The 19,654-nt window shown below is 39.2% G+C and overlaps 1 protein-coding gene across 4 annotated transcripts in view; it reads left to right on the forward strand.

Annotated features, from left to right (window-relative positions):
- The window catches only part of SGCD (sarcoglycan delta), a 660,276-nt gene extending 650,153 nt beyond the window's left edge, over positions 1-10,123 (forward strand). For 3 of the 4 annotated variants that reach the window (XM_061151820.1, XM_061151819.1, XM_061151817.1), the window contains 2 exons: positions 348-471; positions 1,844-10,123. In XM_061151820.1, the coding sequence (XP_061007803.1) occupies positions 348-471; positions 1,844-2,017 (298 nt within the window). In that variant the 3' untranslated portion in view covers positions 2,018-10,123. The remainder of the gene's footprint in view (positions 1-347; positions 472-1,843) is intronic. The other variant, XM_061151818.1, reaches the window with a different exon arrangement.
- The last annotated feature ends 9,531 nt before the right edge of the window (positions 10,124-19,654 follow it).

Raw genomic sequence — 19,654 nt, forward strand, 5'->3', positions numbered from 1 at the left:
GCACAGAGTCGGACACAACTGAAGTGACTTAGCAGCAGCAGCAGAGATAACTTATGTAAGAATTTGGTTAACCATGCTAATGAAGCAACAATCAACTAGGTGTAAGACAGAACAAAACTAGGATCCTGGAACACCTTCCTCACAATCTTTATGATGTGCAATGAAGATAAAGCCCAGATATGCTATGTCCACCCTAATAAAGTTGATCAGGCATGTGAAGCAAAGGTAGAATCACTTTCTGATCAGATACTGAAGTGTCATCTCAATGCTCAGAAGCATCAGCTTCCTCCTAAATTTACTAAAAGAGTGAAATGGGATCCTGACTCTTAGTCTTGCATATATTTCAGGTTGGAGTCCCCGACCCGGTCTCTGGTGATGGAGGCCCCAAAAGGAGTCGAAATAAATGCAGAAGCTGGCAACATGGAAGCCACCTGCAGAACAGAGCTGAGACTGGAGTCCAAAGATGGAGAGGTAGGCGTGAGAGGGACAGAAGCCCAGAGAGACACAGCTCCAGCGAGCCAACGATTCCCAAGACACAGCACTCCTTTGCCTCTGACGTTGATCCTACAGTGTAACAACAAAAAGAGCCAATCAGGAGGTTTTATTTCTGGATCACATATATTGAACAACACAATTATAAGCCAAACCCACAACCCATAAAATTTATGACTCATTATTTGTAAAGTGCTGAGCTAATAGCACATATTACAAAAAACAGAATTATAAGGGCGGCTGTAAAAATGAACGCTAATTCCAAACCCTCTCATCACCTTAAAATAGATTTAGTTGTCTGGTATAATTAAACTGTAAAACACACAAGATTATTTAAAGAGAAGCTTAGTTTACTTGTAGTCATTTTTAAGTATACATTGTATGCATTTACTTTCACCGAAAATGGAAAAGTAAGATCTAACAGCTATCCCAATCAGAACAAGTCAAAACTTAGCTAGGCAACGAGAGGCTGAGAGACAAGAGGCTGCAAATATTCATTCTCTTACCCCAATACAGTCTCACTGTGGTGAACAAAAGAGCTGCTTGTGTTTTTGCAAGCAAGGTAAGCCAAAGCCCCAAAGAAAATACAATTCAAATGCGAACTTTTGAAAGTGCCTTCATCCTATTCATAAGTGAATTTTTCCATTTAAGATTTTTTAAAGAGGAAAAATGTTTTTAAAGCAACTCTCTATTCCACTTTCCATATCTACTTAGAGGTTATCAGTCTCCACCTGCCTCTGTTCACTAAGCCCGACTTTTGATTGGTTTGGCATGTGCTATATTTGTTTTAAAAGAGCAAGTCAGATAGAGCTTTCAGTTATCAAAACTGTCTCCACAGACAGCTGCAGACTCCAAACCACACACATGTAGAAGGAGTGACTACATCACAGATGCAATTTATAGCTATCAAAATCTGGACGCTGGAGGGATCAGTTGTAATCCTGACATTTAAGACCGGAAGTGCTGCATGTTCTTGAAGCCCCACTCCATACCTAAATGTAGAGAGAGGCTGAGCATAGCAAAGAAAAGAAAATAGTAAAGAATAGTAAAGAAAATTGTTACCCTACCATTTCCAAATTTACATCACTCTAGGAATCTGTTCACATTCCACATGGTATGCTATTACAAAATGCTAATATATACATGACGTTGCCAGTGCAACACGGACTGACTAGAATACAAGCTTCTGGGAAGGAAGAGACTCGACCTGTCTTATTGATCCCTGAATTCCCAGTGTCAACAATGCTGAGCACATGGTTGGTGTTCGTTTGATTTCAACTGAACATTCTTATCCACTGTTTTGGAATGTCCAGAGGATAAGTGACTCTTCCTTCCTGTTTCCTCTCTTTAGATTAAGTTAGATGCTGCGAAAATCAAGCTACCTAGACTGCCTCATGGATCCTATGCGCCCGCAGGAGTGAGGCAGAAGGTGTTCGAGATCTGCGTCTGCGCCAACGGGAGGTTATTCCTGTCCCAGGCAGGAGCCGGTTCCACCTGTCAGATAAACACAAGTGTCTGCCTGTGAGAGACCATCAGGAGTGGACACTGTCGGCAGCATCCAGGCCTTTTTTGGCTTTAGACCCTGGCTGCCAGCTATTTTTACTAGAACACGGAAAGCCTATCAAAGACCTTGTGTGTATGTGCGTGCGTGCGTGCGTGTGTGTGTGTGTATGCGTGAGTGTGTTTGCGTGTGTGGGTGGATATAAATATATATAAATATATATAAATAAATATATATATCCTCTGTATAAAATGAGGTTTCAGTACAAAAGGAACCATGGGTGACCCTGTGATATCCACTGTCATTGCTATCCCAACCCTGTCACATACATGATAAAATCAAAACACTAATTTGGGCCTAATATTCTCCAGACCCTGCTGAATCACACAGTGTATCGACACTTACTGAATATCTGCCTACATGTTTGAGTAACAGCCTGTCTTTGCCTTTAGTGTCATCACAAGGCAGTGATGGCGGGAATTTGCAAGTCGCCCTCAGGGGCTAAGACCCTTGTAGTAAAAGCAGACCCTTAGTTCCCTTTATGAGCTTCCACACAGCCAGCCATCTTCTCCCTCTTCAAGTCAAGTCCCTCTAGAAGTCAGACAGAGGAACTCAGACTGGCTGTGCTACTTTGGCATCCAAATGCATCCAGGCTTTCATGGTTGTAGGAATTTGGAGGATGGATTTTAGCAAAGTTTGAATGACTCTCCCAACTCCTGCTAGCCTCCTTCCTTCAAACTCACATATTATCCCACAGTCAAAACAGGAGCTGTAAATCAGCACAAAATAGGACAACAGCTGCTCCTCAGTCGGCTGGAAGCTACTCAGTGGCCTGACAGACTAAGAATAAATGGCCGATATGTCTCTGTTTAAAGGCAAAAAATGGCTCAAAATCTGTTACATCCTCACTTTTGAATTTTATGCAGTGGAGTCATACCCAAAATGATCACGTCAATCCAAACCCTTAAGAATGGAACCCCCTACCCCCATGAGAAGCTATTTGGAGGTGGAAGTCAAAGAGTGGCATAGGGAACAGAATTATTTTTAAATATATTTCTGGGGACTGGTAGGTCATTTAGAGGCATGCCTTTTATTTTTAAAGGCATGCACAAACTCTCTGCCTCCAGTCTTCTTACCTAGTTTTTCAGTATTGGGATATTCATTTTCCTAAATTGACTGTCGTTTTCTCTAAGAATAGTGACCCAAGAATCACAGCCATGAAGTACCATGTGCCCCAGGAATGTTCACTGAACATTACTCTAGACAGGAGTCAAGTGTCTTCCTTAGAATCGCTGTGTCCCCTGGGGCCCAGTGGTCCCTGCTCCCCTGCATGTGGCAGCAGCTCCCTAATTCCCGCCATCAGCTACCTCCCATCACCCCACTTTCATCATCACACTCCAGGGTCACCCTGGCCAGCTCTTGTGCTGGGACAGGAGATTACACCGTCTCTGTTCAAAGAGGGGGAAATGTGCCTGTGCCTTACGTCAATGCACTCAGCAAGGAGAAGCACATCCTGTTTATCTTGTTACCTGTAGTTTATTTTGGGTGATTGGAGGGAAAGGGTGAAATAATGACCGGGCATCTTAAAAGCTGGTAGACAACCAAATGACTGACAGATGTGGACTCCGAAGAGCCCGGAAGGGAGACATAACCGACTGACTCCTATCGCCTTGGATGCCACTTGGCAAGCAGTGGCCCCACAGTCCTAAATGAAGTCTTATTTGTAGGCCTGAATGGCATTTGTTTTTTCCTCAACAGGGTTCTACTTTTTCTTACTTCATAAGCAGAGGTGACATTTGCCATAGAAAATGAATAAGAGGTTTGGTATTTTTGAGATGACACTCCAGCATCGGGGGGCTGAGATTGCACACATGGGAGGTAAAAACAAACTGTGTGTTGCTTGGTCACTTAGCAGTGGGGGGGAGAGGGATGGTTCTAGCTTGACCAGTGGCTCTGCTGGCTCCCAGACCCCGGGCTCCCTCCAGTCACTCCTGCTCAATATCCATACAGAACTGGGTTGCTCAACTGTGAGACCATGTGATTGCTTATTTTGCAGCATTAGGGTCTAAAAAAGAAAATGGTAAAAAAAAAAAAAAAAATCCAGTTGCTCTGGCTCAGTACTATTTATATCATGTAGGATCACACTGCCAGAATCTGCATGTACCATATCCAGGGTTATTCCAAGCCAAGAAAGGCCCTCCTTGGCAACTTGGAGCATCTACCCCATATCTTTCAGATCAGCAGTAATTATGAGGCCCTTTGTGGCTACATAACTGAAGACAAAGGGGTTTTGTGTTTTGTTGGTTTTTTTTTTTTTTTAACAGACAAACCATCTTTGCATTTTGTCATCTCAAGTACCTGTTCTAAGGATGACAAAGAAACGGAAGGTTCACTGAGCTCTTTCATCTAATTTTGTTCTAATTGTTAAATGAAAGTCTGAGAGGAGCACCTTGGGAATTTTATGCCAATAAAAAGGAGTGGTATGATCCCATTTGTAAAATTTAATTCTAAAGGTACTCAGATCACAAATAGAATAAAAAGAATAATAGCAACCAAGAATAGAAATCAAGCACCTATGGGGATAGACACGATATAAAATTCTGATTTTCATTTGTGCTAAGTGACTACAATATAGGTAATGAGCAGGAAGTTTGGCATGGATTAAATTATGTATTACAGTTCAGACTTTAGAATTCGGTAAATGCATATTAAGTGCTCAATGTACATTTTTCCCCCTAACTTCCTCCATGTCCCTGCTCATGACAAAACATTTTACCTGAATTCTGGGAAAAAAAAAATCTCTTTTACATTAAAATCTGATAATTTTAATTTATAACAATGAGATTCTTTCTAATCTTTATATACAGTATCTTCTAGACAATCACATCTCTCAGAATATTAAGCAGTGGGTGGCGTAATGAAGAGCTTAAATGAATTTTCAATATTCTAGAAGTTCTAGTATTTTAATATTTTTTAGGAAAGTTTCATCTCCAAATGTTTAGCACCTAGTTCTATTGGATATCTGCTAATAAGTTGTTAAAGTTGAGTCTTAAGAGATGACTAGTATGAAGGAGGTTTTCAAAAGCCCTTTTGGTGTCATCAGTCTAGGTGGAAACTTGATATGAAGCTTTATCTTTCTGTTACCCAAGAGACAGAACCTATTAACTTGAACTGGCTTTTAACTTCATTTAGGTCAGTTTCCCTTGGTTGATTTTCATTGTATGCCCAGCACCACAGACCAAAGATTGCTTGAGTCTTGACTCTAGCACAGGGGTCAACAAACTCTGGTCCCTAAGCCAAATGGGACTCATCACTTGTTTTTGTAAATAAAGTTTTATTTTAACACAGCCACATCCATCCACTTACATGTTATGGATAGCTGATTGCATACTGGACCAGCAGGGTTGGGTGTCTGTGCCAGAAACCTCGTGGCCCACGAAACACAGTTACTAATTGATTTTTCAGTAAAAGTTTGCTGACGCTTGGCATAGAGGTCATGTGTAGGCTCATCTGTGTTGGACACAGCAGGAGAGAAAGCAGGTCATAGCAATACATTTCCAGGCATGCTTGGAAATATAAATATGTGGTTATAGAAAAGATGTTCCACCTTACATTGCACGTAAAAAATATCCACTTGTCTGAGAAACACAGGCTCATAGGATTCTTGGGAAGAGGGAAGATGGAATTAGGGAAGGGTTGAGTGAAAGAGGAAAGCTGTGATCATCCAAAAGGTTTTCCTAGGACCCTTAATATATAGCGGTTCCTTGGGTCAGCATCATTGTGTGACATGAAGTGAAGCAGGGGTCCTTTGATTTATATCTAGAATCTCTTTCCTGAAGAGACTATTTCTGCAGTCTCTGCTTAGAGGTTTCTATCTCACCTTCTCATATTCCAGAAAGATGTCCATTCCATGGTCCTCTGAAGAATATTTTTGACTTAACACATCTTTTTGGCATCCATCACCTCAATTATTCACACCCACGGCAGACTTGCTCTCTTATGACTACAACAGGCCTGAAGAGTTGGCAGGACCAATAAATAATTTGAAATATTCAAAGGAATATCTTAAAATAACATCAGTTATGAATGATTCTTTGTAAGTACTAGTATTCCTGTTAGGGAAGGAAAGGTGTTTATTTTTTTTACCCACCATTTACTAGACCCTAATCGACATTAGCTAAAGGAGTCCTTCAGCATTTTATCTGGATTCAACTAAAAGAGGATTAAACTGGCCTTCACAGGAGCAGCTACATGAGAATATCTTGATTTATTTTAGGCAAAAGGTAGCCTGATGTTTGAACCAAGGAAGTAAACAGATCCATTTAAGCACTAGATCCTTATTTTTTTAAGGCTCTCCGAAAGGTGAAAATCCCATTTAAGTAGGTTGTAAACAAGACACCTTCTCTCTATTTCTCTTGCTCTGAGAAATCTTAGGCACAAAAAGAATAACAAAGCAGTTCCTGGAATGAAACATTTGCATGGGGCCCCAGTAGCAGGTAGCGGGGGGAAAAGTCATAATAAAAGAAACAACCTTAGAAAACAGGCCTTTTATCTCAAAGATAAAATGTCTCTCTTTTGGTCTTTCATCACCTTTTCCTCAGTGGAAAGCTCCCCCTAGTCCCAACATATTTCCACTAAAATAGTCAAAGCTACTGCACTGGGGTGTCAGATGCATCTCTTTCTTTGTGGTAATCAGAATTTCAAATTACACAGTTGCCTCTGAATTTCTCATTCACAAAGCTAAACCACTGATAAGAGATAAAGCACTCTGAAGCCCGCTGCTTCAGCCAGCACAGCACACCGCACACATTAGCACTTTCAAAAGCAATGTGATTTCTATGGTTCTTAAAAGCTTTCTTCATAATGGAGTCCTTGAAATTTCTCAAGACAGGTCTGAATGGCAAAGGGAAAGAAATTATTTGTGGGAGGTCCTCGTTTTGAGTATTGTTAGAGCACAAGAATAAAATAAAACACCCCCTTGGGGGTGACCCATGATCTATGGGCTATTTTCTTTGGTTTTATCCAACCGCACATCTTCCTTTCTTTAGGTACTGACAGATTAGGATATTAGCATCTTCCCCTGAAAAAAAAAAGAGCAGTTCAAAGGAAGCAACAAGAGGTGTGATATCAGAACAGTATTAAGGATGTTAACCAAATCCATCAGTAAATAGTCTCAAACATACCAACAGCAATGCTGACTTCTTAACTTCTGCCCAACAGTAGTAATATCAGTTCCACCTCCATGAGGTTTTCAACTGAACAGAGGAAAACACTATCAACAGGAAGTATTTTTAGAGTTCAAATCCAGCTGCCGCAATGGGAAACCAGAATAGTATTCCAAAACACCCTGTTAGGCACATAGACACCCTCACTAGACAGTGAAGGGGTTTTGCTCCATCACTGAACATGACCTAAAGTCAGACAATAAAACAAGCTGCCCTCTTTCAGGCAAGAGAGAAGACCTGTCTTACCTAAAATCTATTCTGCACTCCTAGACTCATCTGGTAATCCCATTTCTTTATTGTCTTCACAGCCTAATTCTATATGTGCATTATTCTGGTGAAATCAGAGAGAACTCAGATTTCCTAAATCCCAAATTGATCCATAAGGTTACAAAGGAGCAGTATAGCAAAGTACTGTCTAAGGACAAAAGATATTTGATGACTAGGAAGACACTGATGCTTCTTTAGTCACCATATTTATATAATTCACGAGGTCCTAACATTTGGGAGGATGTCATAGCTTCTTTGAGGATCTGAGCAAGTTGTGAACCTTCTTCTCAAATCACACCCATGAATCTTGCAAAAGGTCAGAGAGGTCTCCTTGGACCCACAGCCTATTCTAAAACATGGCAAGAGCTGAGTTCTATTTCTCCAATTATAATGATAATTTTTATGAACTAGTATTCATTGAGCACTATGTGCTAGCCACTGTGCTGAGTGTTTTATATTCATCCACTTATTTCATCCTCAAAACAATCCTTTGAGTTTGGTCCCATTATAGTTCTAATCTACAGATGTAGAAACTGAGGCTTAGAAGGCTGGGAAACCTGCTCAAAGTCACTAGTTAGAAAAGGGCAGAGCTGGAATGCGGGTCTAACTCCAGACCACTATGCTATGAAGTCACCAGCAGGTCAAGCTATTTGTCAAGCTGTTAAGAAATGTCTCCTACCAGTTTTTTAACTAGTCCTTCTTGTGTGGATGAGACTATAAAATTGTATCTCCTTTCTTTCTATCTTGTCTCATGAGTGACAGTATCCAGCACCAAAAGAGAGATACCTATGGTAAAAATATAGAAGGTCTGAGTAACAGAATCTGGTACCAAAAAAAAAAAAAAAAAAAACCAAATAGTTTGCTTTATGATTCTTGTTAAATCAAGCTCCTTCTCCTTATAAATTGAAAGATGCCTGGGTTGTCAGCCTTACATTTAAGAGTTAAACTTTAATCCTCAATGATCTATAGTTGAGGCTACACAGATAAGCATTTCTGCTCACACAATTCTCCTTGCCCTGTATTTCACTTCAAAAGACAAATGTCTTATTTTAGGTGGCTATCATTCTTCCCTACATTTAGTTGTGGCAAGACTCCAGGAGAGAATCAAATAGAAAGGAACTCAACTGTCTGTATTTCCCTACAAGAAAATAAGACTGGCAGGAATTCAGTTAGCACCGGGCATTCAGGACCAAGCTGGCCCCTCTGGCTGGGATAATGGTTTGAATCTCACCCCCCGTACCTGGTCAGTCATCACTAATGGCCCATAACCCCACCTACCCCACGTGCAGAATTTTTCTTACCAAAGCACTCAGGCCATCATTACCAATTGAGCTGAGTTGGAAAGGGGACCCACCTGCCAATTCTTGTTGCAACAGCAGCACCCTTTAACCTTGAACCTGTACGGTTGACACCCGTGTCCTAGTTTCAGCAAAGAGGCTGGTGGCATCCCAGTGACTGAGGGAGCAGATGAGTGCATCTGAAGGTCCTTATAGCTTCGTGGCTTTGGGGCACTTTCATCTTCTAAGCCAAGGGATCAGGGTTTGATCTCTAAGAGTTCAAAGACTTAAAATCATTTTGAAGAATTAACTCGGCCAGGGACAATTGGAACAGGCTAAACTAGTATGCCCTTGTGCAGCTCCTGCTAGTCTGCCCCCACCCAGAGCTTCGTAGTGGCGCAGTGGCAGAGGGTGGGTCTGTCCTGCTTTTTCTGTGTGTTCTCCACATCACACGTCTGACCCCTGGAGGGCTGCAGACAGAGCCTCTCATTGCTCCTGACACAGTCAATCCCAGTGCTAACCAGGGTCCTGGCGTGCTCCCGTGGCTCTGCCACCTCTCAAACCTTAGTAAAGGGATGAACTAAAAATGTCAAATATCCTGTTTTAGGGTAAGTCATTCAGGGATTTTCTTTTACTGATGTATGCATCCAAACAGCAAATTAGGAAGGGGTATCTTTAAAGGGTCTCATGGAACTAACATCACCAGAGCCAGCACTCAGGTTCCCTAGCAGAGACAGGAGATCTTGGCAAAGTAGAAGCAAGAGTCTGCAAACCTGAATTTGGGGTGGACACAAAACTAACCTGATTTATAGGTAGTGTTTGGTGAGGCAGTGATAGAGTTTGCGATCTGTTAGCCACCTGCCCAGTCAAGCTTCTCTCTTTTTGAGGCCACAAGGAAGCAGAAGCACACTTCTTCAGGAAATCAGGTTTGAGAAAGGAAAGGCAGGGAACCATCCATCTTTCTGCTGGCTAAACACACTCCCGGAGAAGCCAGATTCTGGTGCTTTCACAGTAAAGATAAGGTCATAAAAGTCCTATTTGCTTGGAGATTTTGAAAAAGGAACCCCATTTCCCTAAAGCAATTAAGTTCAGCCTTTGGATAATTTTTTTTTAAACTTGTTTTTTTTGTTTTTCTCTGGATTTGGGTGTGATGTAAGAAGAGCTTTTTAGTTTTGTTTTGAATAACATCAATCCTTGCACACTCTATGCAAAAATTTTGTAAGCATTGCAATAATGCTATGAATTACAAGGAACTATTTTAACTTTATTAAACTTTCTGTATAAAAAATTTGTATTTAATATTATTTCAACTGCAGTCTTGTAAAGTATATTAATAAAAATAATGATTGGTAAGAAGGAAAGCACCCTTGTCCACTTCTTTAGGGAATTCCACTTTCACAGTTGATAAAACAGTTACTTCTATTGACTCTGCCACAGAAATAAATTTTAAGGTTAACTTCTCTTCTCCTTCTCTTTGATCAGTGGCCTAACACGTTATTAAGTCATTTTTGTTTTTAGGAAGAGATTCACACAGGCTGCTTTATGAAAGAGAGCTTATTATAAGGTAATACCTGCCTAGAACTGGGGAGTCCCCAGGACTTGGAGAAGGTAAGGGAACAGCCATCTTCTACCATTTTCCTAAAGATCTGGACAGGCTCCTTTTGCTGTAGTTTACCACTCCTGTCTCTAAATCAGTGAAGAAGCCAGCCTGCTTGCTCTGCATTTTTAATCAGGATACCTTAGCATTCCTGGTCAGCCTATGGATCAGCCACCTGTAAGCCAGTTGCCCATCCCTGGTCCAGTTTTTATCCTTTTCCACAGAATACCCTAACCCTGCTCCCCAAATGGGGACAATGTATGACAGAAGGATATCATGGCATTACACACCACAGTCAATCCTCCATTTCAGCATCTCACTCTCCTGGCCTTCCAGAGTACCACATTTTTGAACATACTATTCCATCCACCTAGAATGCCCTTCCAAGTCACACCACCCTATCACAGGATATCATCCTTCAGGATCCCATCCCCATGTCATCTTTTCTCTGTAGTCCTTATCATTCTTAAGTCCCCCATTAATTTGTTCTAATTTATTTTATAATCCTATGTTGTACTGTGATTTACCTATTTACCTATCAGCCTGAGACCCTAGAATGCTTTTATTTATTTTTAAAGTTTATAAAGGAGTAATGACATATGAATAGATTCTCACAATTACATGTTAAGGTAGAGAGGTCATTTCCTCATCTAGAAAATCTAAGACTAATTTTATTTTACATATCCAGTACATGACAGAATCCATATGCATTCCCCATTGTACTTTCATCATAGGTTACCTCCCATCAAATTAAGCTGCTGACTACAAATGATGCTGAAGCAACATTACAGAATCCTCAAAAGGTAAAATGCTGTAGGGAAAATTTTACTCACAAGTGGGGTGCAGTAATTTTAGTACATGGTTTCTTTTTTGGGGAAAACTTACCAAAGAAATCTAAATCAAAGAGAATGAAGTCAGAGAAGTCACCATTCAAGATGCATTGGTGAAAAACATGTTGAAGCATGGCTAAAATGAGAAGGAAACACCAAGGAGAGAGAAATGCTGTTACTGGTGACTTAAACTAATTGACATGATTGTTAATACAAAATTACAAAACAGATGAAATACTGAGTAGCTAAAAAGAGTTCTATTCCTTTTCCTTCACAGAAGGAACTCTTTTAAAGTGGCAAAGAGGTATAAAACAGCAACTTTTACATTTCCTCCAACTTGACTCCTTTGAAAAAGATGTGAAAACTCTGTGGTTCAGTTAGCCACCAAGCCCCACTTTACCCAAGGAAAAGAGTCCATGTACAGAGCCAGGGAATGGGAGTCAGTGCAGAGAAATACATAAATTTCAGGGAAAAAAACCTGTGAATAGCATGTATGAATTTGCTTCTCCAGTTAAGTTCAATAACAGGCTAATTTTAGTCTGTGCATGCTAATTTTAATTATCCTCAATAACACCAAATATTTGGTGTTTGGATCAGTTTACAGCCCCCACTGAAGACCCTCCTGACCCATCATCAATGGAGAAATGAGATCTGCTTTAAGACTCCCTGGCACAAGTAATTAAACATAATAATAGAATCCTTGTGAGATATTTCAAGGAAAAACTTAGAATGTAAAATGGGCAGATACAATGTGAGAATACAATCTTCCAAATTATGGTATATTTTAATTGAAAGCAAGCATTTTGGAATGGCAAAGTTGAGGACAGCAGATACTAAATCAAGGTAGCAACTGTAACATGAAATCATCTAGTTTAATCTATTAAAAGACTAAGTCAAGAACTGCACTTAAAAACTTGGTGGGCAAAATTAACCTAAAAAACTTAAATAAAAAGAAAATATTTTATAGTAGGAGAGCTTAATTATGATGATATATAATAATAAAGTTCCTGTCTTGCTGACTATATATATAATTAAAACATTATGCTGAACAGGCAAGTAACAAAAACCCAAAATCCACAACTTTGAAGTATAAGAAAAAGGAAAATTAAAAAAAAAAAAAGAATAAGGAAAATAATTGACAAATATAATTGCTCTTTATAACTTACAAATTGGAAAACCATTATACACACAAAACACATACACTCCCCTATGCATGTCATCAAAACACTTCCCTTTGACAGTCCCATGATCATATAAAATAATCTGTAAATGAAAACATTAAAAAAAAACTCTTCAGTCTATATTTTCTGAAAGTAGAAATGGATGGTATATTTAACATAAAACCCTAGGAATTTCAGATTGAAATATATTTTCCTAACTAATTAGTGATTAGCCTATTTAAAGAATGAAAAACCCTACAAAGTATGCTGTTTGGCCAAAGCAGTCTTCTGGCATGATAAAAAGCATTTAAACTTATCATAGGGAAATGAATAAACAAAACATTCAACTTAAGATTTCAGAATAATCAACAAAAGAACAAATATAAATAATAAACATAAGATGGCATAAATAATTCTAAATTCCACCAGTGAAGCCCTATTAATAATTCTAAATTTTACATCTTAATAAGTAGAAAACAAAAACCTAAGACAAAACTGCTAAGTATTGAAAAACATGAAGGCAGGCTTAAGAGATATGTAAAAGTTTCAATGTTATAAGTGACATGTTATTCTAAGAAAAATAGAAGACCCCAATCATGTACAATTTTAAAAATCAGCTCAAATTTAAAAAGCTAAAGTTAGTGCTTGTTTCTTAAATAAAAATAAAATAGTTTTGCTTAGGAAATTATATTCAAGACATACTTTTTCTGACATTAGCTCATATATTTTACATATAATGTATATGCATAAACATTCATAAATTTATTCATAAAGAAAAACCACCATAGATTTGCTGTAACCTATGCTTAAAAATGTAAAAATTCTGGAGAGATAAATATAAAATTAAGAGACCAACTCTTAGCTGAACAGACTAAAATTGATGAAGATTTTTATCTCCTTCAAGTTATTTTACACGTTTAACAAAATTCCAATCAAAATCCCAACAGAAATTTTCTTGAAAGTAAAAATAATTCTAAATTTTATCAGGCAAAATAATTTTTTTAAAAAGTCAAGGAATGTTGCATACAAAAAGCCACTAAAATGATGCAAACCTAACAGGCTATTTAAAAGCACAAAATAGCAGTGATGAAGATAGCCATATTCCAAAAACAAAAAAGAAAGATCAATTGCACTTGGCATTATTTCCCTACCAGAAAAATACCCTCTCCTTTCTTCATCCTGGCTTACCCTAGCTCACCTTCTAAGACCTGGCTCAGACATCTTCCCTCTCAGAAGGTTTCTCTGACTTGCTTCTCGGTGGAGTGAGCAGTCCTTTGTATCCTCAGGGAAGTCTGAACAAACCTCTATCAAGGCTTCCCTTGTACAGAAGCAACCTGTCAATTCTTCTACTCACGCCACTAGAACAAGAGCTCAAGAACAAAGGCAGAGCCTCCTCAGCATTTTACCACCTAAGCCCAAACAAGTGTCAGGTACATAAACAGAAATGGGTGAACAGACCAGAAAACTCAGACATAGACTCAAGTGAATTTGTGAATTTGTCTTATATCAATGTATCACTTCAATCTACTTTTTATTCTTAAGCACTCCGAAACAGAGAGCAAGAACAAGATGGTGACTTCTGCACTCAACATACAAGTGAGCAGCCTTGACAATGAAACAAATAGCTGCAGATATGAAATACTAATGAGGTGCCAGGGGAACAGGTAGCTGGAAGGCCATCACAAACCAATAGAAAAAGTTCTAAGTATTTGATTGTTACTAGGGAAACCGATCAGCAATTGTTTTGGTGAGGATGGGGAGGGGAAGTCTCAGATTCCCCCTTTAAAATATCTCCAGTGGATCAGAGTTAAATATCTTTATTCATCTAGTATCGACTGAATCTTTATTCTCTTCTAAATGAGTAACACACACTCCTTTCTCTTGACTATCTCAAGAGTCTAGCAGGATAAACAGAGATCTAAAAAGGCCAACTACCATGTAATATGGAAAAGATAAAAATAATAGGAAACTGACAAGCAACCAACCTATGATGTGAGGAAGAATGACAACAGAAATTGCCAAGAAGACTAACATATTCAAATACACAAGTCTCTAAGTTCCTGCTTTCCCCACACCACATCTCACAGAGAACTCTTTTTAAAACAGTAAAAAACAATGGGGCTTCCCAGGTGCCACTAGTGGTAAAGAACCCACCTGTCAATACAGGAGACATAAGAGATGTGGGTTTGATCCTTGTGAAGGGAAGATCCCGTGGAGTAGGACATGGCAACCCACTCTAGTATTCTTGCCTAGAGAATCTCATTGACAGAGCAGCCTGGCAGGCTACAATCCATGGGGTCACGAAGAGTCAGATATGTCTGAGCACACAGAGAACTCTTTCTAAGATAGTAAAATAATAGCATTAAAGAAGAGAAATGGTTAAAAATTCTGTGTTTTTAGGAACCCATGCAAGTTAATAAAGAACCAAGACATCACTAAGTAAATGACCCAGTAATAAACAAGTAATCCACACAGGTTGGTCATGGAAGAAAAGCTATGACTAACCTAGACAGCATATTAAAAAGCAGAGACATCACTTTGCCAACAAAGGTCCATCTAGTCAAAACTATGGTTTTCCTGGCAGTCATGTATGGGTGTGAGAGTTGGATTATAAAGAAAGCTGAGCACTGAAGAATTGATGCTTTTGAACTATGGTGTTGGAGAAGACTCTTGAGAGTCCCTTGGACAGCAAGGAAATCAAACCAGTCAATCCTAAGGAAATCAGTCCTTAATATTCATTGGAAGGACGGATACTGAAGCTGAAGCTCCAATACTTTGGCCACCTGATGAGTAAAAACCGACTCCTTGGAAAAGACCCTGATGCTGGAAAAGACTGAAGAGGGGAAGAGAAGGAGACAACAGAGGATGAGATGGTTGGATGGCATCACTGACTCAATGGACATGAGCTTGAGTAAGCTCTGGGAGTTGGTGATGGACAGGGAAGCCTGGCATGCTGCAGTCCATGGGGTCACAAAGAGTCGGACACAACTGAGCAACTGAACTGAACTGATAATCCACACAAACAAAAATATACACTTTTTTCCTTCTAAAACAATGGAAGATGTAACAGAGAATAAAAGAAAAAAGAACTTGCCTACATTTTCTATCAAAAACGAAATGTGAGACATACGTATCTCAACATTGTTACAGTGGACATTGGCATAAATTTTCAAAAAGTAATTCACCAATATTTTTAATGAGTCATAAAAATCTTCATACACTTTGGCCCAGTAATCCCATCTTCCTCCAAGCAACAATATTTAAATAGGAAAAAGTTGTTAGTGACAGTGATAAATAAACACTGCAATAGGATTTAAAGATGGGAAAAAAATAGCAGCACTACCTAACTAGTTGAAAGGGAAGACTAACAGACCATGGTTGGTTCAATTGATGGAATATCTTTAAAAGGGTTATGAGGAGTTAACAGTAAAGCAAGATGCAATGTTGTGTGTGTAAAATGACGTATACACCTGACTCAAGACTTCCAAGAAACTGAAGGTGATTATATTTAGACAGTGGTACTGTAGGTATAGTTTTCTCACCATTCCTGTGTTTTTGTTTGTATAATAAACTTTTTAAAAAAGACTAGTATCTGCTCTTTATCTGTAAAACAGTTTTAATAACACATACTTTGACACTACCAACAATCTACATGAAGGAAAACACACAGGCCAAAATTGTTTATTGCAGTGTTGTTTATTTTTGTTAAAAATTTGGAATTTGCCTTTTTCCCAACAATTCGGTAAATAAATCATGGTACATTCAATTCATGGAATCGTATAAATGTTAAAATAATTTTAGAAACCATAGGACAAAAGAAAATAAGTCAAAAGACCTAAAATTACATGAAAACTAATTACAGCTATATGAACGTATATATATATACACATATATAAATATATATACATATATAAAAATATATACATATATATATAAGAATATACATGTATTGTTAAGGATGAAAAGGAACCACTGATAATTTTAAGTTATATTAAGGTGGTATGAATATGGTTGAATATTTGTTTTCCTAAACTTTTTTTATGCATGCTGACTTTATAACTGCTGATTTTGTAAAGTGAATGAACAGAAATCTCTTTCGAATTTTGCCAAAAAATTATTAACTTAAAATTTTCAGTCTATTTATTCAACTCAACCAATGGGTCAAATTTGAAAAGACCTCTGAACACAGAGAACACCTAGGGATTTAAGGTGGTCTCCCTTTCCATTTCACATTTTCTCATTTTTTTATAAGATCTTTGAAAATGTTCTTCTGGGCCCTGTGATGGTTACAAAGCTTGACTACAGATTTGACATCAAAGAACAGACCACACATCTAAGCTCTATTTGGGCACCAAGGTTGTAGGAACTTGGCTCCCCTACTGGACTTCAAGTAAGGACCAGGTAAGGAAGGATCCAACCCTTTCCCCTTTCAAGAGACTTAAAGGGGGAACCCAAGGAAAACTTTTACCACAACTTGAACTTTATAGCTACCTTAAATTGTGAGAGTGATAACTGATGCACTCCAGTCTTGGAGACTCTTTCTGATCATCTGACCACTGCTCTTCTCATTTACTCTCATCCCTCAACCTCCTCCTGCCTCCATATCCTAGGATTGTTTTGTCAAGGTAGACCTTATAGCCAGTAATTTCAAGTGGTTTCACATAGCCTTAATACATCTTTAATCCATCCTTCCCATGATTTCTAGGCTTCAGAACATACTTCCCCTTAGTTCCCATGATACTGCAATGCATGATTCCTCTTTCAACATCAGACTTCTCCTCTTTATAAAAGACTTCATCATAAGTAATCCACCAAGGTCCTCAGATCCCAATAATTAATCCCTTCTCCAGTACTACGGGACTTCCCTGGTGGCTCAGACGGTAAAGAATATGCCTGCAATGAATGAGACCCAGGCAAGATCCCACTCCAGTATTCTTGCCTGGAGAATTCCATGGGCAGAGGAGTCTGGCAGGCTACCATCCATGGGATCACAAAGAGTTGGACACAACTGAAGGACTAACACTTCCAGTATTATAGACAGTTACCACAGGGGTTCTTCTCTACCTTTTAAAAGTGAATTATCTGCCAGATTCTATAATCTGACCCAACTAGTTTTTATTCCTTAATCTTTCCCTGAATAGTCAAGGGAGTATTTGCCAATAAAATTATGCTTCTCAGCAAGAGAAGAGTTTAACATCTGATGGTGGGTATAAACACCAAGGAAGGGCATTGGTTTTGCTGTAACTAGTCCTGTGTCTGAGCTAGACCAGTGTCTAAGACCAGGTTTCCCATAAAGAACGCCAGTAATTCTAACCCCAATTATATGGGCTCCTGAAAACTTTATCCATCCCCACTCAGTTCTTCTGTAGTTTTCCTAACATCGTGTGTATATTTACTCTTTTCCTTGAAAAAAAGTATATTTCTTCTCTTGAGCCTCTTCCTTTTCTCCCTGTCTTGCTATATTTTGCATGCCAACATAGTCAAATCTCTCCTGTAATACATACAATCCAAATGTATTCTCTCAACCCTGCTCATCTCAAGAAAATTTACCACCCAAATTCTTGAAAACAGTCCATACTAACTACTTCAACTTTCACACTTACAAATATTCTCCAGGATATGATTACAGACATGCCTGAAGGGCACAAGCAAAATCTTATGCACAACAGAACCCCGGGAAAAGGAGCAGTGACCCCAAAAAAGACAGGGTCAGACCTGCCTCTGAGAGTCTGAGGGTCTCCTACAGAGATGTGGGTCGGCAGTGGCCTGCTTCAGGGACAGGCATACTGGCAGCAGCAGTCCTGGGAGGCACATGTTGGCAAAATCCTTGGGGAGGTTGCCTTTAGCCCTATCACAGAGCCTGTAGACTCTAGGACTGGATTGCCTCAGGCCAAACAACTAAGAGGGAGGGAGCACAGCCCCATTCATCAGCAGAAATTTTGATTAAAGATTTGCTGAGCATGACTCTGCCCACCATAGCAAGACCCAGATTGCCCAGTCCCTCCCATCAGGAAGCTTGCACAAGCCTTACCCTCAACCATCAGAGGGCAAACAGAAGCAAGGACTACAGTCTAACAGCCTTTAGAATGAAAATGACAATCACACACAGATAACCAAAATGATGACATGGATAACAGCCTTGTGTAACTCAATGAAGCTATGAGCCAAGCCAATGTAGGACCACCCAAGACAGATGGATTATGGTGGAGCGTCCTGATAAAACTAGGTCTACTGGAGAAGGCAATGCAAACCACTTCAGTACTGTTGCCTCGAGAACCCCAAGAACAATATGAAAAGGCAAAAAGATATGACACCGGAAGATAAGTCCCCCAGGTTAGTAGGTGTCCAATATGTTACTGAGGAAGAGCAGAGAAATAGCTCCTGAAAGAATTAAGAGGTTGGGCCAAAGCAGAAACAACTCTCAGTTGTGGATGTGTCTGTGTGAAAGTAGTCTGATGCTATAAAGAACAATATTGCATAGGATCCTGGAATGTTAGGTCCATGAATCAAGGTAAATTGGATGTGGTCAAGCAGGAGATGGCAAGAATGAATATTGACATTTTAGGAATCAGTGAACTAAAATGGATGGGAATGAATTTATTTCACATGAGCATTATACCTACGACTGTGGGCAAGAATCTCTTAGAAGAAATGGAGTAGCCCTCATAGTCAACAAATGAGTCTGAAATGCAGTACTTGGGTACAATCTCAAAAATGACAGAATGATCTTGGTTCGTTTCCAAGGCAAACCATTCAGCATCACAGTAATCCAAGTCTATGCCCCAACCACTAATGCCAAAGAAGCTGAAGTTGAACACAAGACCTTCTAAAACTAACACCAAAAAAAGATGTCCTTTTCATCATAGGGGATTGGAATGCAAAAGTAGGAAGTCAATAGATACCTGGAGTAACAGGCAAGTTTGACCTTTAGTACAAAATGAAGCAGGGCAAAGGCTCACAGAGTTTTGCCAAGAGAATACACTGGTCCATGAGTACGCAAACTGCAGCCATGAAATTAAAAGACACTTCCTTCTTGGAAGAAAAGCTATGACAAAACTAGACAGCATATTAACATGTTTTTCCAGTAGTCATGTAGGGATGTGAGAGTTGGAGTATAAAGAAGGCTGAGTGTCGAAGAATTGATGCTTTTGAACCGTAGTGCTGGAAAACTTTTGAGAGTCCCTTGGACAGCAAGGATATCAAACCAGTCAATTCTAAATGAAACTAATCCTGAATATTCACTGGAAGGACTGATGCTGAAGGTAAAGCTTTAGTACTTCGATCACCTGATGCAGAGAGCCAACT

Source organism: Dama dama, chromosome 9 (assembly GCF_033118175.1).
Source record: "Dama dama isolate Ldn47 chromosome 9, ASM3311817v1, whole genome shotgun sequence".
Taxonomy (NCBI): Eukaryota; Metazoa; Chordata; class Mammalia; order Artiodactyla; family Cervidae; genus Dama; species Dama dama.